Source organism: Canis lupus, chromosome 9 (assembly GCF_011100685.1).
Source record: "Canis lupus familiaris isolate Mischka breed German Shepherd chromosome 9, alternate assembly UU_Cfam_GSD_1.0, whole genome shotgun sequence".
Lineage (NCBI taxonomy): Eukaryota > Metazoa > Chordata > Mammalia > Carnivora > Canidae > Canis > Canis lupus.
Genome location: NC_049230.1, coordinates 19,772,356 through 19,798,992, shown reverse-complemented (window position 1 = coordinate 19,798,992; position 26,637 = coordinate 19,772,356). Strand labels below are relative to the sequence as shown.

Here is a 26,637-nt window from a genome sequence, read left to right as displayed (position 1 = left end):
TAATTAATTGGGTTGATTTCGGGCGGGACCTGCTCTGACCTCCTGAGTCGTATTGTAGGGGTCCAGGAGGACCCTAAGGTCCAGTCGTCCGTACGGTTGTACTTGTACCTAACCGCTTCGAGAATGGTGAAATAAAAGTTCTTCGAAAGTCCTACCTGGACGGGCTGGTGCTTGCGAAAGTGGCGTCCGGAACCCGGGCGGTCTTGGAAGAGATGAGCTCTTCTCCGGCCAATGTAACGGGAGGGGGCGGGTCACTGGGAGGGGGCGGGTCCGGAGAAGCTGGGGCGGAGCCTCCCTAGACGGAGTCAAAGCTTGGGGCGAGCTTCTTGCCTCCCGCACTTTCGATTCTGCTTGCAGCCGTAGACGTCCTGCTGACCGCCCGGGGGTGGGGTAAGGCTTCTCAGATCTTCCTTTCTTTCCCTTTGGGAGGCAAGGGTCGAGGGACCTTCATTGCCTCCTAGTCTTACGCAGGCATTCGCGGGTTAACAGGCTCCACCAACGGCCTCGGGTTGCCTGGAGTTGAAATTCTTCAATGAAATCGAGCTTCTGTGGCTGCTCCTCCACTCGGGACCCTGGCCGAGCCCAGGAGTAAGGGCTGAAAGCAGCTTAGCCTTCTGGGGAGGCCGAGGTAGCTGCTCCCCACTCTCTCCAAAGCTGTGTATTCGCTCCCCCCAGGACTCTGCTGAAGGGGGCCGGTAGCCTGGCCAGCCCCAGTCCATGGCCCTTTGTTGGCCCTGCCCAACAAGCCCTTCTCCCCAAAGACATTTCAGAAGGCTCACTCTTGGCTGACCAGTGCCCTGGATCCCCAGACCTGAATCAGGTGAGACACTTAATTTTGACCCAGTAAGGTCTGAGTACGGCTCACCTTGGACTCACCTTGCCTACTCATTCTGCCACCACTCCTGAGCCTTTGAAGAAGAATCTGGAATTTTTTTTTTTTTTTTAGCCTTTACCATTCCTTAATGAAGAATAGACCCTGACCATTGCTCCCATCCTTCCCCAAGCATTCTTTCCTTCCCCACAGAAAGCAGAGAAAGAGGTTTCTCTGCTCCCTTTTAGGGCTATTTTAAGGTTTTTAGGCACACCTGTGGCCAGCCTAGCTGCCTTTCCCCTGTTTCAAAGAATCCCTGCTTCCTTATTAAGCCAGCACCTGCCCAGAGGCTCAGGAATGGAAGCTTTCCTTCCACTCCCAGGCTGGAAGATCGCAGGCATTTCTGCTTGGGTGTCCTAGACACCTCTTCAGAGTCCTCTTGTTGCAGAGGGTGAAGAGACTGGACTGCTGCCTCCCCCACCTCGCGCCAGCACTATCCACTTCCTTCCCTTGAAGCAAGTGACAGCTCAGCAACTTTCCCAGAACAAAAACAAGTGTTCTGCCATTCACTTCTGGAAGTCCCTTCTAGTGAAATAACTTCTGCTTTTCTTTTCTCTTCCCTCTTGCAGGCAGTTTGAGCTCCCCTGCAGTAATGAAAACATGCTGAGATTTCTGATCCCAGAGTCCCATATAACTGCTCAGTTTTTCGTATCCTAGCTTCCTTGGGTGGGAGCTTGCTGAAATCGGGGTGGCACTCCTTGCCAATCTTGAGAACCCCAAACCAAAGTAACATCCAGTGTCTGTGCTAACAAGCTTAGCACCGAATTCTGTTCTTTTCTCATTAGCGAAAACCCCCTGAATGATGGGTGAGACGTTCTCCCACTTGGGCTCTCGGGAGGAGAACAAGTCCATCCTGCCCCGAAGCCCAGCCACTGGCAGCAAGGCTGCCTGCTACTCCAGCACGCGAAGCAGCAAGTCTTTTTGTTTTCCCGTGCCTTGTGAAGGGGCTGCCAGTGCCAGCTTTGTGACTTGTCCCACCTGCCAGGGCAGCGGGGAGATCCCTCAAGGTGAGTGGCCCAAGGCTTTAGAGATAGCCTGGAATCCAGAAAAAGCTCTTAGCAGCCAGCTGGTCAGGCCCGTCTGAGCCTCCTTGAATGGGGTTGGGTCTCCCAGTTCTGGGTCCATCCCCCACCTCCAGGTCGGCCAGCAAAATGTTAACTTTTAATCTGCCCTCGCTGCAGAGACACCTGCCCCCTGCTGCCCCTCCTGCCCTAGTTGTTCTTCCCAGCCCAAGGGGTCTCCAGCCTTCCTGCTCCCTGGGTCTTAGGATTCAGGAAGTTACAAATGACCTCTCCAAAGTCTCATTTGCTGGTGCATTCCGGAAATTCACACCTGTTAATGAAAAATCTCACCTCTATCTTAGAGCTGACAGAGTGGAGTTGCCATCTCTGTCCAAGGTCTCCAGTCCTGCCCTGGGGCAGAGGTGGCACGCTTCTGACTCTGTGGAGTGGAGGGGTCCTTCTGGATAGCTGGCACAGCAAACAGTCCTCATGCATACTTACTTCTTGGCCCTCTCACCTTCTTTCTCTCTACAGAGCTAGAGAAGCAACTAGTGGCTCTCATCCCCTATGGGGACCAGAGGCTGAAGCCCAGGCACACGTAAGCCCTTCTTTTCACCTGAGCTCCACAGGGGCTGTACTCATTGTCTCTCCCTTTCTGCCTCCCCACCCCCATTCCCAATTCTTCTCCATTGGAAGCCTCCCTGAGTTCAGATATACTAGATCATTTCCGGGGTTTTTTCCTGGTTTAAGAAGTTTGGGGCATAGCAGATGCCACCTGAGGGCACTTGGGTGTCCTCCTGAGCTTTGGTGCTTCCAAGAAGCGTGGCTCCCTTGTGAAAACGGAGAGGATCCCTTGACTCTGCAAGTACTTTCAGGAGGGAGGGAGTGGCCTTGGCTGTAGTTCATTTGGGGAAGTTATTTTTCCTGCGAGTCTCTCTCTGTTGTGGCAGTTCAGACCTGCTTGTTCTCTTCCCAGTTGAGATGGAAAACTAGCTGCTCCCTCTTCTGAGATACTTCAGAACCTCAAAGGCAGCCCTGGGGTTTCACTGGAGGGAGAGGCAGGTCATGACCCTGTTTGTGCCACCACCCTGCCCTCCCTGACCACTGCACCAGCATCTGAAACTGCCAGTGCCCCGCATAAGATACTAACAAGGTGTTGCCTCACCTTAATGCAGATTCCAGTTTTGAATTAGAAGGACAGACGATGTCCTGAGTATTAATTTTAAAATTCAGAACTCTCAAGTTCATGTGGACATGTCTTCCAGTGATAATAGCTGGCATTTGTTGAGCTTTTGTTATGTGCCCAGAAGCTGGCTTTAGTGCTTTTTCTTGCCTTAGTCCATAACACATTCTGTGAGGTAGGTCCAGTTCTCTCCATTTTACAGACAAGGAAACTGAGGCCTAAAGAGGTTAAGTGGGTTGCTCAGAGAAATGGTCCAGTGGGTAAAGAGAGGTGGGATGGAAGCCAGGCTGCTTGCCTCAGTCCTGAGCTCTGACTCACTTGGGGCTGCATCTGAACCTGGGCTGGTCGTCCACATCTGGGGAAGTAAATGTGCAGTCACAAGGGGCTTGCGCAGGGGAGAGCCTTGTGTAGGGACTGGAGTGTCCGTCTCTGCCCACATTTCCGTGGTACTCAGACTTCTGCACTGCTCGACCCCGGGGCCTGCTTTCCCACAGGAAGCTCTTCGTGTTCCTGGCAGTGCTCATCTGCCTTGTGACCTCCTCCCTCATCGTCTTTTTCCTGTTCCCCCGGTCCATCGCCGTGCAGCCTGCAGGCCTCAACTCCTCCACAGTGGCCTTTGACGATACTGATATCCACCTCAACATAACGGTGGGTGGATGCCCACACCCCTGAGCTCCATGCTGCCTTGCCGGCAACTCCTCTTTGCCCTTGTCCAGTGTTGCAGTCCTGGACATAGGTAGCCAGAGATCTTATGGCACCCAGAGGGTGTAAAAGCCTGGGGAGAAGCAAGGAGACACCACGGGCCGCGTAACAGATTGTGCAGGATGAGGACGGTACACAATGAAGGGTCAGAATCGGGGGTGTAGGGGGAGAGAAAACGCAGGTGTGGGAGGCAGGGCATGTCTGAGACTCCCTGGGTGGGCAAAACCGAACAGAGGCGCCTCACAGGATGAGACTGGATCCTGTGCCAGCTTATTGTCTCCTCCAAGGGACTCCTGGCACTGGGCTTCAGCAGCTGAGACCCACAGTGGGAGTGGGGCTCAGTCAGGCCGGGGCCGGGGGGGGGTGGTGGGGGGCGGGAGGCAGGCGTTTGGGAAACTACTTCTTTTCAAGGATGGTGATCCTTCCCACTTTCCTTTCCCTTGTCTTCCTCCTCAGAATATCTTAAACATCTCCAATAGCAACTACTACCCCATCACTGTGACTCAGCTGACCATCGAGGTTCTACACCTGTCCCTTGTGGTAGGGCAGGTCTCCAACAGCCTCCTTCTCCACATCAGCCCTTTGGCTAGTGAACAGGTGATTCCCTTTCCATGTGCTTGAACATGGGTGGTGGTCGGAAGGGGCGGCTGGGGCTGAGGCTCACCCTGTGCTCATTTGGTTGACAGATATTTTATGCAGTGACCAACAAGATCAAGGATGAAAATACATAGTAAGTATACCTTGATCTCTTCTCTCTTAGCCTCTTTCCTGTTTGGAAACCCAGTCTTCATCCCTACTAGACTTCCTGACTGCTTAACAAACCCTGCAGCCAGCATTTGGCCTCCACTCTTGTGGCCAAGACTGCAATGTGCAAGGAATTCAGGGTCCTCCACCTGTTTGGACTTAGGTTGGAATGAAAACAGGCCAGAATTTGGTTAATTCTTACAATATGTGACCTCAGGCTCTTAAGCCTGAATCCCTGAGAAAATGAATGTCTTGTTTTCTGTTGAGGGGGAGGGGCTAGTACACACCTGGGCCAAGCCTGTGGGGCTTGGAGAAATGCAATTGCAGCAAGGGTGACATGCTCACCTTAGGCAGAGGGAGAAAGAGTGGGAGTGGCATTTGGGGGCCCTGATGGGAAAGAGCCCAGGAGACGACACTGGGGCCTGCAAGGCTGCCAGGCTGCTCAGTGTGAAACGCGGTCCCGTGTTCTTTCTCTCTCAGCAAAATCTGTTCCTGGATGAAAATCAAAGTCCACCATGTGCTTTTGCACATCCAGTAAGTAGGGCTTCGAGCCCAGGGGTCCACTCTCCCACTTCTCATCCCAGTCTCCCCTCTACCTTGTGGGAGGAGTCATTCAAAGCTAACTCCATTGATCTTTGTGGCTCTTGGGAGTAGCAGGTCCAGCCCTGCACTAGATCCCACCTTGCTTATAAGTCATAGAGCTGTCTTGATCACAGGTGGGACAGCTGTCCCAGGCACCTTGGTAGAGTAGGGAGTGGAAGGAAGAGCGTGGAGTGTTTGAGGGAGCCCACCCTCCCCAGACAGCAGAGCAGGGCCAGAGCTTCCCTCTTCCTCCCAGACAGAGCAACAAAGCCTGTTTCCTCTCCAGGGGCACCCTGACCTGTTCCTACCTGAGCCATTCAGAGCAGCTAGTCTTCCAGAGTTATGAATATGTGGACTGCCGGGGGAACTCATCGGTGCCCCACTTGCTGCTGGCCCCTCACCCACCATGACCTGTCTACTGTTCCCAAACTCCAGGCCCCTGCCAGCCTGGACTGTATATCCCAGTGCCCAAGGAAGAATTACACAAATTACAGTGACTTTGCCAAAGGAAAAGCCCTGCTTTGTTTTACCTCACCCAACCACACACCCCCTCAGCACAGGGAGTCCTACGTGGAAGTTAACTTGACACACACATGCACGCACACATGCTATTCACATCCTCTGATTTCCACAGGAAAAGAAGTCTGGTTCTCCTAGCAGCCAGCACCAGGCTTTTGGAAAGTCTGACCTGATATGTATCCAGAGCTGCCTTAGATTTCCCAGAGTGGTCCCTGCCCTCTGTGTACTGAGCACTTTAGTTGCCTAGTGCCTCCGGGGCTGGCCTTCCTGCCCTTCTTGCCTGAAGGGGAGAAATCTTTAATTTTATCTCACTTTTAAAACATGGATCTTTTTCAAGTTCTCCACCCAGGGATGGGAAAGTGACTTGAGGGACATCCATGCTGCCTCGTGCCTTCCTGCTTTTGTCATGTGACAAAGTGATGGTGATGATCTGCTTTTGTCCTGGTAACTTGTGCCCTGACAGCAAGATTGGCAAAGCCCTTTGGCTCTGCATCTTCCCTGGTCAAAGACTGTTCCAGTTTCTAGGAAGACAGAGCTGTTCTCTGGCTAAAGCTTCTCTCCAACAAAGTTCTTTTATTCTGGTCACAGCAGAAGCAGAAGTAGTAAGGGAGGAGAGGAGACACCTCTCCTATACAGGGAGGCACCCTCCACCTATACAGGAAAAACTGAGATGAAGCCAGAGTCATTTGGAAAGAAGTTTATTGAAGTTAGGTTTCTGGCTGGTGGTGAGCTCCCACCCCTGAGCCCATGTGAGTGGACACTGGTAGGTCAAACGGTGGTGCCAGCTGCTCCTCCATGATAGCCTGCAGAGGGGGAACTGTCAGGACTTGGCCAAGCTGCTGGGCTCTACAGCATCCCTGGCTTAGTTCCAGGGCCCATCTTCTTCCAGAGGCGTCTGCTTTCCTTCGGGTGTTGACAGGATGAAACTGCACTTGAGTAGGGACTGGTCTCAACCTCTCCTCTCTGCTGTCACTCAGATGAAGCAAAGTCCCAGATGATGGAGGGTCCCACTGGGCTCCAGATGGAGGCGGTTGGTTGTATTGCTGAGCAGGAACTGAAGGTGGCTGTGGTTTTCCTTGGGCTGGGAGATGAACTTAGGTGGTGGGGAAAGCTGAGTGCCATTTTGGATGGATGGAGAGGAGGCAGTGGTGACAGCACCTGGCTAGCTGGCTGAGCAGACAGGAAGAAGGAGGAAGGAGGCTGTCCCGTCCTGTGTCCCCGCTTTCATGCCGGAGTGAGTAGAGTCAAGAAGGTGCTGGCAGGAGCACCAAGTCCAAAAAGGCCAGGCTGGAGTTTCTGCTGTGTGTAGGTTGCCAAATGTAAAGGATATCTATTGTATTCAATAAACTATACTTTAAAAAAATAAAAATAAAAAAATAAACTATACTTAACAATGTTAAAAAATAAAGTCGGGATCCCTGGGTGGCGCAGTGGTTTAGCGCCTGCCTTTGGCCCAGGGTGCGATCCTGGAGACCCGGGATCGAGTCCCGCGTCGGGCTTCCGGTGCATGGAGCCTGCTTCTCCCTCTGCCTGCTTCTCCCTCTGCCTGTGTCTCTGCCTCTCTCTCTCACTGTGTGCCTATCATAAATAAAAATTAAAAAAAATACACTGTCAGTGGGAATGTGAGATGGTGCAGCCACTGAGGGGAAACACTATGTCTCAAAATAAATAAATAAATAAATAAATAAAAATTAAAAAAATGTCTCCTGTGAGTGGGAGGAGAGCTGGAAGACACTCCCAGCCTGTTTCTGAGCTTCCGAGTGAGTGCCAAGCTCTTTCCCAGGCCCTATGCCCCTCTGCTAACCTGTCCAGCTCTTTTTGCTTCTGAGAGCTTGCTCCCAGGAGCTGGCGCTCTCCCTTTCTCATTGTGTATCTCTGAAGCCCTCTCCTGGCTTTAATATTCCTGGTCCTCAGGAAGCACTCCATACAAGGGCCCTGGTCCCTGGCAGTTGGTGTGGGGGCAGTCTGTGTGGGCTTTGATGAAGGGCCCAGGCATCACCTGTCTAGCCCCAGGTGCAAAGGGGGGCAGGCTGTGGGCCTAGGTATCACCTTCAGGAAGTGGTAAGGGCGGGTGCCTGGGGCCTTTGCAGCCTGACACCTCTGAAAGGCTGAGGTGGGGGAAGGGAGAGGCCTGTGGGTTTTGTGGGCAAGTCCTCCTCCCCTTCCCAATATCAGGTGTCCTGTGCTTGAGGCTACAGCCCCCCTTTCCTCTGAGCTTTTTCCACCCCTGCCTCTGATCATCCATGCCACACCTCAGAGCCCACAGTGGGCCAGGCATTACACTGGACTTGGTGGGGCCCTGCCTGCCACCTGTAATGCTGCTCCAGGCCTGCTCCAGTATGATGCAAACCCTCCTTCCCCAGCTGCATCTCAGTAAGCACTGGCCTTTGGGGAGGGGTGATGGTTCCAGTCAGAGTCTTAAACCTAAAGTACCAACAGAGGCGCCTGGGTGGCTCAGTCAGTTAAACATCTGACTCAACTCTTGATTTTGGCTTGGGTCATGATCTCAGGGTCTTGGGATCAAGCCCTGCATCAGGCTCTGCGCTTAGCAAGGAGTCTCCCTGTCCTCTCCCTGTGGACATACATGCATTCTCTCTCTCTCTTTCTCTCTCTCTCTCTCTCCCTCCCCCCTCCCTCAAATAAAGAAAATCTTTAAAGCCCCCAACACACCTGACATTGCTAAATAAGAGCCAGCAATGGAGCCATAGACTTGGGAAGGCCAAGAGCAAGTTCTCCCATTGGCTTTGCCTACAGAAGCATGGAATCACCTACTTTCTTCTCCCACCACCCCCTCCACCCCCTTCTGGGTCCTCATGCCCCCTTCTCTTCATCCCCATCTCACAGAGCTGACCAGCCTCTTGATTCTTTTTAGGAGGAAATCACATTTTATTCTCAGCTTGCCTTCTCTTCTAGAGTGGATTAGGAGGGGGTCACATTTGGAATGGAGATGCTCCGAGGTGAAAGAAGGGTAAGAAGGCATTCATCTGGTGTGTGGGGGGGCGGTTTGTTTTTTGTTTTTGTTTTTTGCTGATGCCCAGTGGGGTTGAGGGTCTATCTCTGGATCACCACTGCTGTGTGTAATTCGTTGACTGAGAAGAGGGAGAGAGAGGAGGCAAACGGTTAGTCAGCTGTTTCTGGGCCTTCTGTTCCAAAGCATTGGATCCAGAACATTTATGCCAGAGGAATCAACAAAATGAAGCAGCCCAGTCCTTATCATCAGGGTTTCTCATCCTTTGCATCTATGTCAGAGAAACCTTCTTTCCAAAGATTGTACTATGTCATGTCCTTCTCATCAAAGTGACTGCTCTGGGCTTGCAGGCCTGGATTGAGCCAGGTTCTAAACTGGGGGTTTATGATGCCTTCTCTTTCAATTGCCACATTCAGTGGTCCTGACACTTCTATTAAGGAAGTGGTATTATCATTCTCATTTTATGGATAGGGCAGATGAGGCTGAGATGCAATCACTACTGGGAAGAGGTGATCCTGAGACTTAAAGCCTGACTTCATGCCTTGCTTTCCTCCTGCTCCAGCTGCCTCCGCCCCAATCAGCACTTAAAACACCCCTCTATTTTGCTTCTCTGGCAACTGTCCTGTCTGAATAGATTTGTCAACCCCTCCATTTCGTTGTGTTTTTTTTTTTTTTTTTTTTTAAGATTTTATTTATTCATGAGAGACAGAGGCAGAGAGAGAAGCAGGCTTCATTCAGGAAGCCCGATGTAGGACTCGATCCTGGGACTCCGGGATCACACATTGAGCCAAAGGCAGAGGCTCAACCACTGAGCCACCAAGGCATACCAACTCCTCCATTTCTGCTTAGTGCTGAGCAAGAGGCCCTCCTAGACATTTTTTTGAAGGCAACAAATGGAGAAATAGACCATCCAGAAATGACTATATAATTGCATCTAAAGGGATGCCTAGGTGGCTCTACCATTGGGTGCCTGCTTCAGCTCAGGTCATGATCCCGGGATCCGGGATTAAGTCCTGCATCTGGCTCCCTGTGAGGAGCCTGCTCCTCCCTTTGGCAATGTCTCTGCCTCTCTCTGTGTCTCTCATGAATAAATAAATAAATCTTAAAAAAAAAGACTTTATGGAATTGACTTTATAAAATATAAATAACTGCAGCCCTTCACCAACAAAGCCTTCCTAGATTACACACACACACACGCACACACACCCACGGTCTACCTGCCTTTCACACTGTCTCACCGTGAATCGTGAGTGCTCCGTGTATTTATCTGGATTAGATTGGAATGATTTCCTGAAACCTGATGATAAAACAAAGCACACGTTACTCATCTGACAGTTTCTGAAAAATGGAACATGGCAGAGCTGGACTCTCTACTATGTGTCTGGGAGGCAGGTGGCAGCCCCTCCCTGGGGCAAGGCACAGACTGAGCCCACTCTGAAAATTCACAACCGGGAAGCTGCACTGTGATTCCCTGTTCCAGACTTCCCATGGCTCAGTACATCTCTTGTTGCATCTGCAACTCAGATCCCACCCTCACCCCTCTGACACCCTCGCCCCTGAGACAGGGCTGCCAACATCACAGCCACTCCCCGCAAAAGTCAGCAGCCTCCTTTGCACCCCCAGAGTGACGCAAACGTCTCGGGGGGGATACCCCCCAAACAAAGGCCAAGGGTACCAGGGAGAGTCTGTGACAGTGGGAGGATAGCTGTGGATTCTGGATGTAGGGCTGGGGTGAGAGCAGGGAGCTCCCCCTCACCACTTGCCCTCCCAGGTGTTTCACTTACTAGGGCCTTGCAGGGGTTTTGTTCCTCCTAAGAATCTGTTAAGATTGGATTGCTCTCCTGCTTGATGGGTCCCTACTGAGCCAAGCTGGGGACCTGGCTTTGAAGAATCCTGCAGACTGTGCACAAAGGTGAGAGGCTCTTGGGCATTCTGTTGCTTCGACTGAGGTGGCGGCGGCATCTGTGACTCTTCGAGGAGCTGTGGTTGCGCTGGTGGTGGCCTGAGTGACAGCTGCTGCTCCTGTCGCAAATCCCGTGGACGCTGGGTTTTTCTCTCAGATTGCAGTTCCTCCTCTTGGAGTTTCCCCAGTTCCTGACAAGAAGCCCCTGGCAAGTGGCATCCTTCTCCCTCCCCTCCCAGTCACCCATCAGCCAGAGACTCTGCAGGGAGCAAGGCAAGCAATCACTGGAGATGCAGAGGTGGCTGAGGGTCTCTGTTCCCTGGAGTTGGAGGCTGGGCTCTCTCCCTTCACCCTCCATGAAACCCGAGAACTGTTTCATGTGACAGTACCTCCTAGCACAGCCCCAGCCCTGGAAATGGCAGACTCTGAGCACCTACCTCCTACCTTGATAGCTGTGCACTGAATACAGTTTGCACTGCTGGAGAATAAAGAATACTTTCCTGCAAACACTCTGAAACGGGGGGCAGGGGGGGTGGTCCGGGGTGGGTCAATCGGTTAAGTCTCTGCCTGCCTTCAGCTCAGGTCATGATCTCAGGGTCCTGGGATCAAGCCCTGCATAGGGCCCTCTGCTCTTCAGGGACCCTGCTTCTCCCTCTGCCCTTCCCCTCGCTCCTGCTCTCTCTCTCTCTCTTTCAAATGAATAAATAAACCTTAAAAAAAAAAAAAAAAGCAAACCTTTGAAACAGCACTGTCCAATAGAAATAAAATGCATGCCACAAGTAATTTAAAATCTTCTAGTAACCATATAAAAAAGTAAGAAGAAAACAGGTGAAACTAATTTAAAGATAGGATAGTTAACCCAATACATCCAAAGCATGTAATCAATATCAAAGTATTAATGAGATAGTTTATATTCTTTGTTTTTGTACAAAGTCTGCAAAAAACAGCATGTATTTTATGTTTAACAGCACATCTTAATTTGGATATCACATTTTGATAAAAAATACTTGCTTTATATTTAGATGTCATGAAATCTACAGTTGAAAAATATTTACGGGGCACCTGGGTGGCTCAATGGTTGAGTGTCTGCTTTAGCTCAGGTTGTGATCCCAAGGTCCTGGGATTGAGTCCCATATCAGACTCCCCTCGGGGAGCCTGCTTCTGCCTCTCCGTCTGCCTATGTCTCTGCCTCCCTCTGTGTTTCTCATGAAAAAATGAATGAATAAAAAGAAAAGAAAAATATTTATTTTTTTTTTAAATTTTTATTTATTATAGTCACACACAGAGAGAGAGAGAGAGAGGCAGAGACACAGGCAGAGGGAGAAGCAGGCTCCATGCAGGGAGCCCGACGTGGGATTCGATCCCGGGTCTCCAGGATCGCGCCCCGGGCCAAAGGCAGGCGCTAAACCGCTGCGCCACCCAGGGATCCCAAATATTTTTTTTGAAAGATCTAACATTATTTCTGACAACCAAGAACTTTCCAGAGAGAACACAAGCTGGTTGAACAGAGATCCCTAGGATGGAAACAAACTTTAGAACCCAGGCAGAAGTCATGATTACGACAGGCCCAAGAGGTTGGCTAGTCACTTTCTATAGGTACGGGTCACATTATATATATTATACTGATTCGTTTACTCAATGAAATATAGTCAGCGTATGCCACGTTCTGTTCGATGGAAGCGCTGGAGGTATAAATGTTGCACCAAACAGAACAAGCTCCCCGTTCTAGAGCTTACATGCTATGAGGCTAAACGGCAATAAATAAATGTATAAAATGTCAAGTGACGCCGTGCTGTGGAATACAGGAAAGCCAGGTAAGGGAGAAGCAGGGGCCCTGGGTGGATGAGGGAAGATGAAGCACAGGACTCTCTGCCAGCTGTTGATAGTCTCCCTTTCCAGACGAGGAGGCTACAGAGAAAGGACCTGCCTGACAGGTTTTGGCCTGCGTCTGGTTCTCACCGATATACCGTATGCGGAACATGTGTCGTGGGCCACCTGGGTGGCTCAGCGGTTGAGCGTCAGTCAGTCTGTGGCCCAGGTGGTGATCCCGGGTCTTGGGATCGAGTCGTGCATGGGGCTCCTGGGAGGGAGCCCGTTCCTCCCCCTGCCTATGTCTCTGCCTCTCTCTCCCCCTCGGTCTCTCATACATACATACATACATACATACATACATGCATGCATGAAAGAATGAATGAATGAATGAATTGAATCTTAAAAAAAAGAAAGAAGCCTGTATCCTTACTGCTAATAATCATGTCTGATAAGTTGTCATCTCATCATCTCCCGGTTTAGAGATGTCAGATGGAAGGGTTGACGGAGGAGGCCAGGTGACTCGCTAGGTCCCACAGGTCCGCAGGGCTTAGCGCCCACGCACGCCAGCTCCACGCTCCGGGGCGCACCCGCCCCACCCCCCACCCCCGCCCGCGTCCCGTCGGCGGAGGCAGCGGGCAGAGGACCCCAGAGGACCCGTGTGTCAGCATCGGCAATGCTCAGTCTCCTCGTGGGCCTGACTCAGAAGAACCATTCCTCGTTTGTCGGCGCCCCCGGCTTCCTCGGCCTAGCCTGCCCCTTGCACTCGCCAAGCTGTGTGGTCTCGGGCCAGTTGCCTAACCTCTGCCTCCACCGCTCCTTCCCTCCTTCCGCAGGTAAACTCTGCAAGTTGGACGCGAAGAGAGCGCTGAGCGCAAGTCTGGCCCAGCCGAGGAGAAGCGTCTGGCTACGGTATAGCGCACGCGGCTCACTCGTTTCGGTGTCACAGGCACGACGCCTCCACTGGTACCTCGTGGCACCTAGGACCCACATCCTGGACCACTCAAACCCCCAGGTCAGGTCACGAGCTACCTCGGCCTTCCCTCAGTCCCACGAAGGAGGGAACGTAGGAAGGTGGCCGCTTCTGCCCTGGGGAAACGGAGGCCCAGGGGGTTAGGTAGATGCCCAGGGAGCCCTCCCGATGGGGCGGTAGGGAGGCCACCCGTTCAGGGCCCGGTCTCGGGTCCCAACTGGTGTCTGGAGCCCTTGGCAGGTGACGCCAGCCAGGCGCTTCTGGGCTCCCCACGCCCTGGCCCCAGCCAGCCTGTAGGGTCCCGCAGTGACGACGTGAGGAGCCTCCTGGGCCCTGGGACGACTCCGCGCCAGCCCCCGGCGCCAGCCCCACGCCCGGTTCCACGGCCCTCCCCCGAGGCGGGCCAAAGCGGGAAGCCGAGGGCGCCTGGCCCGCAGCCGGGTTCCGCCGCCCGCCGCGCCTCTAGGGCTCCGCGCGCGGAGGGGCGGGCCATTCAAATTAGGAAGGGCCTTGCGGGGCCGGCGACGACGCGACGACGGACGCATCGTTTGTCTTTTAAAAGGAAGAGACTTTACAAGGCCTCAGGAGAGCCTAGCGGCTAGTGCCGCCCGTGCCACGGTGGGAGAAGCGGGGGGAGCGGGACGTGGGCGGAGCGGGAGGCGAGTCACCGTGAGTGTAAGGTGGACGTCGTCGGGAGGGCGTGCGCGGGGGGGTGCGCGGCGGTATCGCTTCTCGGCCTTTTGGCTAAGATCAAGTGTAGTATCTGTTCTTATCAGTTTAATATCTGATACGTCCTCTATCCGAGGACAATATATTAAGTGGATTTTTGGAGCAGGGAGATGGAATAGGAGCTTGCTCCGTCCACTCCGCGCATCGACCTGGTATTGCAGTACCTCCAGGAACGGTGCACCCCCTCGGGGAAACACTGGGTTGTCAAAGACAGAGCCTAAGTTCTCCGGAGCCGCGCTTACAGAGGCTCTTTGCTGTTCTCGGGGAGGGTTGGGAGCGGGGCTTAGCGCAAGAAAAAAGCTCAGGGCGAGACTCGAATCGAAGTTGACTTCTTGTTTTCTTTTTTTCTCCAGCTCTGCTAACCTCAGCCGCACTTTCACGGTTTGTGGGAGCAACTGACCGTTGTACTACTGTTTTTCTCTTTCTGGTTTAGGTTGTTCATTTCCCTAAAGCTGTTTTTAAGTTTTAGTTTTACCTTTTTTTTTTTTTTTCCCTTAAGTTTTCATTTACTTATGAAAAGCAGAGAGGGAGGGGGAGAGAGAGAGAGAGAGAAGAGAGGGAGAGAGAAGCAGGCTCCATGCAGGGAGCCTGACGTGGGACCCGATCTTGGATCCCCAGGATCACGTCCGGGGCTGAAGACGGCGCTAAACCGCTGAGCCACCCAGGCCTGCCCCCTTAAAACCCTTAAGACACCTGGGCGGTTCAGGGGTCGAGTGTCTGCCCTCATGAATCTAGGGCCTGATCCCAGAGTCCTGGGATCGAGGTCCGCAAAGGGCTCTCTGCAGGGAGCTTGCTTCTCCCTCTTCTTCCTCTGCTTAGGTCTCTACCTCTCTCCGTGTTTCTCATGAATAAAGAGAATATTTAAAATCAATAAGGGGGGATCCCTGGGTGGCGCAGCGGTTTGGCGCCTGCCTTTGGCCCAGGGCGCGATCCTGGAGATCGAGGATCGAATCCCACGTCGGGCTCCCGGTGCATGGAGCCTGCTTCTCCCTCTGCCTGTGTTGTGTCTCTGCCTCTCTCTCTCTCTCACTGTGTGCCTATCATAAAAAAAAAAAAAAAATATATATATATATATATATATATATATATATATATATATATATAAAATCAATAAAATCTTTTTAAAAAGGATCTCTTATAAAATTTGCCAGCAAGGAAAATACCTCGGCGTGAGGCAGATTTTGTCTCCTGTCTCATGAAGTTCTGTGGGTAGTCTGAATATAATTTAACAAAACAAGTAAATCAAATACATACGAATAGGATAAAACGTTTTTAGATGAACTGTTTTTTGTGTGCCTACAATGGAATGTTTCAGCTCTATTGTTTATTTAAGTAATCTCCACACCCAATGTGGGGCTGGAACCCGCGACCCAGAGATCAAGACTTGCATGCTCTACCAACTAAGCCAGCCAAGCACTCCTAGGTGAATTATCATTATTATTATTTGTATTTTTTTACTTTTTATTTTTTTTTCCAATTCTATGTATTTATTTGAGATAGAGTGTGTGTGAGAGAGCATGAGCAGGGGGCAGAGGGAGAGGGAGAATCGGACTCTGCTGGGCAGGGAGCCTGACTCAGGCCTTGATCCCAGGACCCTGGGATCATGACCTGAGCTGAAAGCGGACGCTCAACCTAACTGACTCCGCCTGAAACCTTAAAGTTTTGCTAAGCTAAGCTAAGAGATGAGTTACTTTCGTTAGATATCCGGATCACATCCAAATAAGATAATAAATGAAACATTGAAACATCGCTTACTGAACAAAAAAAGTGGCTTATCCGCTTTTTGCTTTTTTTCTTAAATAGAGGAATTGAATGCATTTGGATCTATTAATAAACGTGTTTAGTGCCACAGTAAGAAATGTACATGAGAAAGCATGTGTTTCTAGAAATTACAAAAGGATAAATCTGCCAAGCCACAAAATGCTAAGATGGTTCACGGTGGCTTGCTTCTTAGTTTTCACTGGAAATTAAAGATTTCTAAGAGTTAAGCATCCTTGGGATCCCTGGGTGGCGCAGCGGTTTAGCGCCTGCCTTTGGCCCACGGCGTGATCCTGGAGACCCGGGATCCAATCCCACGTCGGGTTCCGGGTGCATGGAGCCTGCTTTTCCCTCTGCCTATGTCTCTGCCTCTCTCTCTCTTTCTCTCTCTCTCTCTCTGTGTGTGTGTGACTATCATAAATAAATAAACATTTAAAAAAAAAAAAGATTTATTTATTGATTTGTTGGAAGGGAAGGGAGGGGAGGGGCAGACGGCGAGAGAAATCTAAGCAGACTCCTGGCTGAAGACTCACCCCGCTGTGGGGCTTCATCTCACGATCCTGAGGTCACGACCTGAGCAGAAACCAACAGTCGGACGCAGCTGACTGTGCCATCCAGGTGCCCCCCACTTTGGATCTTAAACAATGGGCCAGACTCCCAACATTCTGCTCTTGGGAGCGTGTTTTCCAGCTTCTTAAATCAGTGCGTGCCAACGCAACCCCCGCCCCCCCCCCCGCCCCCCCCGCCCCGCCCCGCGTCTCCCCGCCATGCCATATGCACCTGAGTCTGTTTCCGCGTCTAGTTAGCTCAAATCTCTTTCTGAAGCTCAGTTTTCCCATCTGTTAAGTGGAGATCATAAACCCTGACCCACGTCCTCACATGGTGGATGGGAATAAGGATCCACCGATAACCAAGATGTAAAACAACCAGCCAAGAGTAAGGGTCCCCTTAATTCTGTGAGAGGAGGAAGAGGAAGAAAGCTGAATGAAGATATTGGGCGGTGGTCCTTGGCAGCCTCGATTTCTTCAGGTGAAAAACATGATAGATAACATTTTCCCTTTGGGATTGTGGAAAGACCAAAACAGAAAACGAAGGGATTAGCTGGCACACAGTGGGTGCTAAATAATGGCAGGCAACTTGTGAAGCCCCGTTCTGGGTTCTGAGTCTCACTAGTATTACAGATCTAATCTAGCGGGACATGAAACTTGCTCTCCAGCACATAAGCCCTGCTATTTTAGTCCCAGGATCCTGAATATATTCGGGATGAGAGGCTGGGGGCAGGCGCTCTGTGGGCCCATGCACTGCCTTGACCACCACGCGTAACATCCTGGGCTTTCAGGCTTGGATCAACACCGACACGTGTCAAAGAAACGCAGTGTGACAGCTCCACGCTTCTTTGTTCGTCTCTCTCCAGGAGCATTGAGGCTTTTTTATTATCCCAGCCACAGTTCTTGGAGGCTCTGAGTCACTAACAACTTAAAAAGAAAAAACGAAACCTTGCCTCCTGTGTTCTGGGCACCCTCCTTTTCTCTGTCTGACCACCAGAAGATTGTGGAAACTGCTTTGCAGACTCTCCTCAGAGGTTCAGAAGGTAAAGGTGAGAGAAGAGCGGTGAGAAGATTGGGTTGCGTATATTGGTTGTGAGAGCTGAGATCCTAAAAACTATGTTTGCTGCTGCTCCCGTCTCTCTCCCTCAGTCATCAAGTCCTGTAGCAGAACGCTCGTCAACCCGTAAGGTACACGTGCGTTCCAGGAGAGTCTTGTTAAATACTCTGTGGCTCTGCATTTCCAACATGCTCATGGGACCCCGGTGCTGCTGGGGTAGGGACCACACTTTGAGCAGCAAGGTGGCAAACTGTCCCACCTCGAGTGATTTTTCTAAAGATTCTATTATTTTTTTAAAGATTATTTATCTATTTATTCACAAGAGACACAGAGACAGAGGCAGAGACATAGGCAGAGGGAGAAACAGGCTCCTCGCAGGGAGCCCGATGCAGAACTCGATCCCAGGATCCTAGGATCAAGACCTGAGACGAAGGGAGATGCCTAACCAACTGAGCCACCCAGGTGCCCCGATAAACCATTTTTTAAAGTATTTTAGGGCAGCCCCGGTGGCTCAGGGGTTTGGTGCCTGCCTTCGGCCCAGAGCGTGATACTGCAGACCCGGGATCGAGTCCCACGTCGGGCTCCCTGCATGGAGCCTGCTTCTCCCTGCTTCTCCCTGTGTCTCTGCCTCTGTGTGTGTGTGTGTGTGTGTGTGTGTTCTCATGAATAAATAAATAAAAATTTTTAAGAAAAATAAAGTATTTTATTTAAGGGCACCTGGGTAGCTCAGTGGTTGGACATCTGCCTTTGGCTCCGGGGGTGATCCCGGATCCTGGGACAGAGTCCCGCATCCGGCTCCTGGCGAGGAGCCAGCTTCTCCCTCTGCCGTCTCTGACACTCTTTATGTGTCTCTCACGAATAAATAAATAAAATCTTTTTCTTTAAGTATTTTATTTGTTTATTTTTCATTAGGCTCCACATCAGGCGTGGGACTTGAACTCATGACCTCGATATTAAGAGTCACGTGCTCGGAGGACCCAGCCAACCAGGTGCCCCCTAGAATAGGAAATCACTACTTCACGATGATAAATATTCCTTTTCCTTTTTTTTTTTCATGTACATTTTTTAAAAAAAATTATTTATGATAGTCACAGAGAGAGAGAGAGAGAGAGAGACAGGGGCAGAGACACAGGCAGAGGGAGAAGCAGGCTCCATGCACCGGGAGCCCGATGTGGGATTCGATCCCGGGTCTCCAGGATCGCGCCCTGGGCCAAAGGCAGGCGCCAAACCGCTGCGCCACCCAGGGATCCCAAATATTCCTTTTCCTTGACAGAACATGCATATCTGCAATCCAAAGCACCTCATTCTAAGATGAAATGCTACAAAGCTAAATTGGCGAGCACAAGATGGCCTTAGGAGCGTGGAAGGGAGCGGAACTATACTAGAACCCAGGCAGAGTCATGATTACGACAGGCCCAGAGGTTGGCTAGTCACTTTCTATAGGTACGGGTCACATTATATAATATTTACTGATTCGTTTACTCAATGAAATATAGTCAGCGTATGCCACGTTCTGTTCGATGGAAGCGCTGGAGGTATAAATGTGCACCAAACAGAACAAGCTCCCCGTTCTAGAGCTTACATGCTATGAGGCTAAACGGCAATAAATAAATGTATAAAATGTCAAGTGACGCCGTGCTGTGGAATACAGGAAAGCCCGGTAAGGGAGAAGCAGGGGCCCTGGGTGGATGAGGGAAGATGAAGCACAGGACTCTCTGCCAGCTGTTGATAGTCTCCCTTTCCAGACGAGGAGGCTACAGAGAAAGGACCTGCCTGACAGGTTTTGGCCTGCGTCTGGTTCTCACCGATATACCGTATGCGGAACATGTGTCGTGGGCCACCTGGGTGGCTCAGCGGTTGAGCGTCAGTCAGTCTGTGGCCCAGGTGGTGATCCCGGGTCTTGGGATCGAGTCGTGCATGGGGCTCCTGGGAGGGAGCCCGTTCCTCCCCCTGCCTATGTCTCTGCCTCTCTCTCCCCCTCGGTCTCTCATACATACATACATACATACATACATACATGCATGCATGAAAGAATGAATGAATGAATGAATTGAATCTTAAAAAAAAGAAAGAAGCCTGTATCCTTACTGCTAATAATCATGTCTGATAAGTTGTCATCTCATCATCTCCCGGTTTAGAGATGTCAGATGGAAGGGTTGACGGAGGAGGCCAGGTGACTCGCTAGGTCCCACAGGTCCGCAGGGCTTAGCGCCCACGCACGCCAGCTCCACGCTCCGGGGCGCACCCGCCCCACCCCCCACCCCCGCCCGCGTCCCGTCGGCGGAGGCAGCGGGCAGAGGACCCCAGAGGACCCGTGTGTCAGCATCGGCAATGCTCAGTCTCCTCGTGGGCCTGACTCAGAAGAACCATTCCTCGTTTGTCGGCGCCCCCGGCTTCCTCGGCCTAGCCTGCCCCTTGCACTCGCCAAGCTGTGTGGTCTCGGGCCAGTTGCCTAACCTCTGCCTCCACCGCTCCTTCCCTCCTTCCGCAGGTAAACTCTGCAAGTTGGACGCGAAGAGAGCGCTGAGCGCAAGTCTGGCCCAGCCGAGGAGAAGCGTCTGGCTACGGTATAGCGCACGCGGCTCACTCGTTTCGGTGTCACAGGCACGACGCCTCCACTGGTACCTCGTGGCACCTAGGACCCACATCCTGGACCACTCAAACCCCCAGGTCAGGTCACGAGCTACCTCGGCCTTCCCTCAGTCCCACGAAGGAGGGAACGTAGGAAGGTGGCCGCTTCTGCCCTGGGGAAACGGAGGCCCAGGGGGTTAGGTAGATGCCCAGGGAGCCCTCCCGATGGGGCGGTAGGGAGGCCACCCGTTCAGGGCCCGGTCTCGGGTCCCAACTGGTGTCTGGAGCCCTTGGCAGGTGACGCCAGCCAGGCGCTTCTGGGCTCCCCACGCCCTGGCCCCAGCCAGCCTGTAGGGTCCCGCAGTGACGACGTGAGGAGCCTCCTGGGCCCTGGGACGACTCCGCGCCAGCCCCCGGCGCCAGCCCCACGCCCGGTTCCACGGCCCTCCCCCGAGGCGGGCCAAAGCGGGAAGCCGAGGGCGCCTGGCCCGCAGCCGGGTTCCGCCGCCCGCCGCGCCTCTAGGGCTCCGCGCGCGGAGGGGCGGGCCATTCAAATTAGGAAGGGCCTTGCGGGGCCGGCGACGACGCGACGACGGACGCATCGTTTGTCTTTTAAAAGGAAGAGACTTTACAAGGCCTCAGGAGAGCCTAGCGGCTAGTGCCGCCCGTGCCACGGTGGGAGAAGCGGGGGGAGCGGGACGTGGGCGGAGCGGGAGGCGAGTCACCGTGAGTGTAAGGTGGACGTCGTCGGGAGGGCGTGCGCGGGGGGGTGCGCGGCGGTATCGCTTCTCGGCCTTTTGGCTAAGATCAAGTGTAGTATCTGTTCTTATCAGTTTAATATCTGATACGTCCTCTATCCGAGGACAATATATTAAATGGATTTTTGGAGCAGGGAGATGGAATAGGAGCTTGCTCCGTCCACTCCGCGCATCGACCTGGTATTGCAGTACCTCCAGGAACGGTGCACCCCCTCGGGGAAACACTGGGTTGTCAAAGACAGAGCCTAAGTTCTCCGGAGCCGCGCTTACAGAGGCTCTTTGCTGTTCTCGGGGAGGGTTGGGAGCGGGGCTTAGCGCAAGAAAAAAGCTCAGGGCGAGACTCGAATCGAAGTTGACTTCTTGTTTTCTTTTTTTCTCCAGCTCTGCTAACCTCAGCCGCACTTTCACGGTTTGTGGGAGCAACTGACCGTTGTACTACTGTTTTTCTCTTTCTGGTTTAGGTTGTTCATTTCCCTAAAGCTGTTTTTAAGTTTTAGTTTTACCTTTTTTTTTTTTTTTTCCCTTAAGTTTTCATTTACTTATGAAAAGCAGAGAGGGAGGGGAGAGAGAGAGAGAGAGAGAAGAGAGGGAGAGAGAAGCAGGCTCCATGCAGGGAGCCTGACGTGGGACCCGATCTTGGATCCCCAGGATCACGTCCGGGGCTGAAGACGGCGCTAAACCGCTGAGCCACCCAGGCCTGCCCCCTTAAAACCCTTAAGACACCTGGGCGGTTCAGGGGTCGAGTGTCTGCCCTCATGAATCTAGGGCCTGATCCCAGAGTCCTGGGATCGAGGTCCGCAAAGGGCTCTCTGCAGGGAGCTTGCTTCTCCCTCTTCTTCCTCTGCTTAGGTCTCTACCTCTCTCCGTGTTTCTCATGAATAAAGAGAATATTTAAAATCAATAAGGGGGGATCCCTGGGTGGCGCAGCGGTTTGGCGCCTGCCTTTGGCCCAGGGCGCGATCCTGGAGATCGAGGATCGAATCCCACGTCGGGCTCCCGGTGCATGGAGCCTGCTTCTCCCTCTGCCTGTGTTGTGTCTCTGCCTCTCTCTCTCTCTCTCACTGTGTGCCTATCATAAAAAAAAAAAAAAAAAATATATATATATATATATATATATATATATATATATATATATATAAAATCAATAAAATCTTTTTAAAAAGGATCTCTTATAAAATTTGCCAGCAAGGAAAATACCTCGGCGTGAGGCAGATTTTGTCTCCTGTCTCATGAAGTTCTGTGGGTAGTCTGAATATAATTTAACAAAACAAGTAAATCAAATACATACGAATAGGATAAAACGTTTTTAGATGAACTGTTTTTTGTGTGCCTACAATGGAATGTTTCAGCTCTATTGTTTATTTAAGTAATCTCCACACCCAATGTGGGGCTGGAACCCGCGACCCAGAGATCAAGACTTGCATGCTCTACCAACTAAGCCAGCCAAGCACTCCTAGGTGAATTATCATTATTATTATTTGTATTTTTTTACTTTTTATTTTTTTTACAATTCTATGTATTTATTTGAGATAGAGTGTGTGTGAGAGAGCATGAGCAGGGGGCAGAGGGAGAGGGAGAATCGGACTCTGCTGGGCAGGGAGCCTGACTCAGGCCTTGATCCCAGGACCCTGGGATCATGACCTGAGCTGAAAGCGGACGCTCAACCTAACTGACTCCGCCTGAAACCTTAAAGTTTTGCTAAGCTAAGCTAAGAGATGAGTTACTTTCGTTAGATATCCGGATCACATCCAAATAAGATAATAAATGAAACATTGAAACATCGCTTACTGAACAAAAAAAGTGGCTTATCCGCTTTTTGCTTTTTTTCTTAAATAGAGGAATTGAATATATTTGGATCTATTAATAAACGTGTTTAGTGCCACAGTAAGAAATGTACATGAGAAAGCATGTGTTTCTAGAAATTACAAAAGGATAAATCTGCCAAGCCACAAAATGCTAAGATGGTTCACGGTGGCTTGCTTCTTAGTTTTCACTGGAAATTAAAGATTTCTAAGAGTTAAGCATCCTTGGGATCCCTGGGTGGCGCAGCGGTTTAGCGCCTGCCTTTGGCCCACGGCGTGATCCTGGAGACCCGGGATCCAATCCCACGTCGGGTTCCGGGTGCATGGAGCCTGCTTTTCCCTCTGCCTATGTCTCTGCCTCTCTCTCTCTTTCTCTCTCTCTCTCTCTGTGTGTGTGTGACTATCATAAATAAATAAACATTTAAAAAAAAAAAAGATTTATTTATTGATTTGTTGGAAGGGAAGGGAGGGGAGGGGCAGACGGCGAGAGAAATCTAAGCAGACTCCTGGCTGAAGACTCACCCCGCTGTGGGGCTTCATCTCACGATCCTGAGGTCACGACCTGAGCAGAAACCAACAGTCGGACGCAGCTGACTGTGCCATCCAGGTGCCCCCCACTTTGGATCTTAAACAATGGGCCAGACTCCCAACATTCTGCTCTTGGGAGCGTGTTTTCCAGCTTCTTAAATCAGTGCGTGCCAACGCAACCCCCGCCCCCCCCCCCGCCCCCCCCGCCCCGCCCCGCGTCTCCCCGCCATGCCATATGCACCTGAGTCTGTTTCCGCGTCTAGTTAGCTCAAATCTCTTTCTGAAGCTCAGTTTTCCCATCTGTTAAGTGGAGATCATAAACCCTGACCCACGTCCTCACATGGTGGATGGGAATAAGGATCCACCGATAACCAAGATGTAAAACAACCAGCCAAGAGTAAGGGTCCCCTTAATTCTGTGAGAGGAGGAAGAGGAAGAAAGCTGAATGAAGATATTGGGCGGTGGTCCTTGGCAGCCTCGATTTCTTCAGGTGAAAAACATGATAGATAACATTTTCCCTTTGGGATTGTGGAAAGACCAAAACAGAAAACGAAGGGATTAGCTGGCACACAGTGGGTGCTAAATAATGGCAGGCAACTTGTGAAGCCCCGTTCTGGGTTCTGAGTCTCACTAGTATTACAGATCTAATCTAGCGGGACATGAAACTTGCTCTCCAGCACATAAGCCCTGCTATTTTAGTCCCAGGATCCTGAATATATTCGGGATGAGAGGCTGGGGGCAGGCGCTCTGTGGGCCCATGCACTGCCTTGACCACCACGCGTAACATCCTGGGCTTTCAGGCTTGGATCAACACCGACACGTGTCAAAGAAACGCAGTGTGACAGCTCCACGCTTCTTTGTTCGTCTCTCTCCAGGAGCATTAAGGCTTTTTTATTATCCCAGCCACAGTTCTTGGAGGCTCTGAGTCACTAACAACTTAAAAAGAAAAAACGAAACCTTGCCTCCTGTGTTCTGGGCACCCTCCTTTTCTCTGTCTGACCACCAGAAGATTGTGGAAACTGCTTTGCAGACTCTCCTCAGAGGTTCAGAAGGTAAAGGTGAGAGAAGAGCGGTGAGAAGATTGGGTTGCGTATATTGGTTGTGAGAGCTGAGATCCTAAAAACTATGTTTGCTGCTGCTCCCGTCTCTCTCCCTCAGTCATCAAGTCCTGTAGCAGAACGCTCGTCAACCCGTAAGGTACACGTGCGTTCCAGGAGAGTCTTGTTAAATACTCTGTGGCTCTGCATTTCCAACATGCTCATGGGACCCCGGTGCTGCTGGGGTAGGGACCACACTTTGAGCAGCAAGGTGGCAAACTGTCCCACCTCGAGTGATTTTTCTAAAGATTCTATTATTTTTTTAAAGATTATTTATCTATTTATTCACAAGAGACACAGAGACAGAGGCAGAGACATAGGCAGAGGGAGAAACAGGCTCCTCGCAGGGAGCCCGATGCAGAACTCGATCCCAGGATCCTAGGATCAAGACCTGAGACGAAGGGAGATGCCTAACCAACTGAGCCACCCAGGTGCCCCGATAAACCATTTTTTAAAGTATTTTAGGGCAGCCCCGGTGGCTCAGGGGTTTGGTGCCTGCCTTCGGCCCAGAGCGTGATACTGCAGACCCGGGATCGAGTCCCACGTCGGGCTCCCTGCATGGAGCCTGCTTCTCCCTGCTTCTCCCTGTGTCTCTGCCTCTGTGTGTGTGTGTGTGTGTGTGTGTGTGTGTGTGTTCTCATGAATAAATAAATAAAATTTTTTAAGAAAAATAAAGTATTTTATTTAAGGGCACCTGGGTAGCTCAGTGGTTGGACATCTGCCTTTGGCTCCGGGGGTGATCCCGGATCCTGGGACAGAGTCCCGCATCCGGCTCCTGGCGAGGAGCCAGCTTCTCCCTCTGCCGTCTCTGACACTCTTTATGTGTCTCTCACGAATAAATAAATAAAATCTTTTTCTTTAAGTATTTTATTTGTTTATTTTTCATTAGGCTCCACATCAGGCGTGGGACTTGAACTCATGACCTCGATATTAAGAGTCACGTGCTCGGAGGACCCAGCCAACCAGGTGCCCCCTAGAATAGGAAATCACTACTTCACGATGATAAATATTCCTTTTCCTTTTTTTTTTTCATGTACATTTTTTAAAAAAAATTATTTATGATAGTCACAGAGAGAGAGAGAGAGAGAGAGGGGCAGAGACACAGGCAGAGGGAGAAGCAGGCTCCATGCACCGGGAGCCCGATGTGGGATTCGATCCCGGGTCTCCAGGATCGCGCCCTGGGCCAAAGGCAGGCGCCAAACCGCTGCGCCACCCAGGGATCCCAAATATTCCTTTTCCTTGACAGAACATGCATATCTGCAATCCAAAGCACCTCATTCTAAGATGAAATGCTACAAAGCTAAATTGGCGAGCACAAGATGGCCTTAGGAGCGTGGAAGGGAGCGGAACTATACTAGAACCCAGGCAGAGTCATGATTACGACAGGCCCAGAGGTTGGCTAGTCACTTTCTATAGGTACGGGTCACATTATATAATATCTACTGATTCGTTTACTCAATGAAATATAGTCAGCGTATGCCACGTTCTGTTCGATGGAAGCGCTGGAGGTATAAATGTGCACCAAACAGAACAAGCTCCCCGTTCTAGAGCTTACATGCTATGAGGCTAAACGGCAATAAATAAATGTATAAAATGTCAAGTGACGCCGTGCTGTGGAATACAGGAAAGCCAGGTAAGGGAGAAGCAGGGGCCCTGGGTGGATGAGGGAAGATGAAGCACAGGACTCTCTGCCAGCTGTTGATAGTCTCCCTTTCCAGACGAGGAGGCTACAGAGAAAGGACCTGCCTGACAGGTTTTGGCCTGCGTCTGGTTCTCACCGATATACCGTATGCGGAACATGTGTCGTGGGCCACCTGGGTGGCTCAGCGGTTGAGCGTCAGTCAGTCTGTGGCCCAGGTGGTGATCCCGGGTCTTGGGATCGAGTCGTGCATGGGGCTCCTGGGAGGGAGCCCGTTCCTCCCCCCGCCTATGTCTCTGCCTCTCTCTCCCCCTCGGTCTCTCATACATACATACATACATACATGCATGCATGAAAGAATGAATGAATGAATGAATTGAATCTTAAAAAAAAGAAAGAAGCCTGTATCCTTACTGCTAATAATCATGTCTGATAAGTTGTCATCTCATCATCTCCCGGTTTAGAGATGTCAGATGGAAGGGTTGACGGAGGAGGCCAGGTGACTCGCTAGGTCCCACAGGTCCGCAGGGCTTAGCGCCCACGCACGCCAGCTCCACGCTCCGGGGCGCACCCGCCCCACCCCCCACCCCCGCCCGCGTCCCGTCGGCGGAGGCAGCGGGCAGAGGACCCCAGAGGACCCGTGTGTCAGCATCGGCAATGCTCAGTCTCCTCGTGGGCCTGACTCAGAAGAACCATTCCTCGTTTGTCGGCGCCCCCGGCTTCCTCGGCCTAGCCTGCCCCTTGCACTCGCCAAGCTGTGTGGTCTCGGGCCAGTTGCCTAACCTCTGCCTCCACCGCTCCTTCCCTCCTTCCGCAGGTAAACTCTGCAAGTTGGACGCGAAGAGAGCGCTGAGCGCAAGTCTGGCCCAGCCGAGGAGAAGCGTCTGGCTACGGT

General features: G+C 51.6%; 1 protein-coding gene and 3 non-coding genes across 8 annotated transcripts; 3 read left to right on the top strand and 1 right to left on the bottom strand.

Annotated features, from left to right (window-relative positions):
- The first annotated feature begins 236 nt into the window (after positions 1–236).
- Positions 237–9,255, top strand: TMEM106A (transmembrane protein 106A). Of its 5 annotated transcripts, none has more exons than XM_038547206.1 (10): positions 237–390; positions 490–628; positions 1,657–1,878; positions 2,407–2,470; positions 3,550–3,703; positions 4,214–4,354; positions 4,444–4,487; positions 4,982–5,035; positions 8,475–8,570; positions 9,042–9,255. In XM_038547206.1, the coding sequence occupies exons 3-10, from the start codon at positions 1,671–1,673 to the stop codon at positions 9,094–9,096; spliced, it is 816 nt and encodes a 271-aa protein (XP_038403134.1). In that variant the 5' UTR covers positions 237–390; positions 490–628; positions 1,657–1,670; the 3' UTR covers positions 9,097–9,255. The 5 variants fall into 5 exon arrangements, with proteins under 5 accessions (XP_038403134.1, XP_038403133.1, XP_038403137.1 ...); XM_038547205.1 differs by having other exon boundaries at positions 490–820; positions 9,042–9,252; XM_038547209.1 differs by having other exon boundaries at positions 490–820; positions 9,047–9,065.
- On the bottom strand, positions 8,465–11,119 carry CCDC200. The gene is made up of 3 exons (XR_005364369.1): positions 10,355–11,119; positions 9,809–9,867; positions 8,465–8,691 (listed from the first exon to the last, which is right to left on the bottom strand). It is a non-coding gene; the product is annotated as a coiled-coil domain containing 200 (transcript).
- Positions 11,120–13,979: 2,860 nt separating this feature from the next.
- LOC119876689 lies at positions 13,980–14,170 on the top strand. The gene has a single exon (XR_005365109.1). It is a non-coding gene; the product is annotated as a U2 spliceosomal RNA (small nuclear RNA).
- A 6,529-nt stretch (positions 14,171–20,699) lies between these two features.
- Positions 20,700–20,890, top strand: LOC119876687. Its single transcript, XR_005365106.1, has one exon. It is a non-coding gene; the product is annotated as a U2 spliceosomal RNA (small nuclear RNA).
- The last annotated feature ends 5,747 nt before the right edge of the window (positions 20,891–26,637 follow it).

Coding starts and splice junctions, on each gene's coding strand:
- TMEM106A (XM_038547206.1), top strand. CDS start 1,671: ATGATGGGTGAGACGTTCTCCCACTTGGGCTCTCGGGAGGAGAACAAG. Junction 2,471..3,549: donor AGGCTGAAGCCCAGGCACAC/GTAAGCCCTTCT, acceptor GCTTTCCCACAG/GAAGCTCTTCGTGTTCCTGG. Junction 4,488..4,981: donor ATCAAGGATGAAAATACATA/GTAAGTATACCT, acceptor TTTCTCTCTCAG/CAAAATCTGTTCCTGGATGA.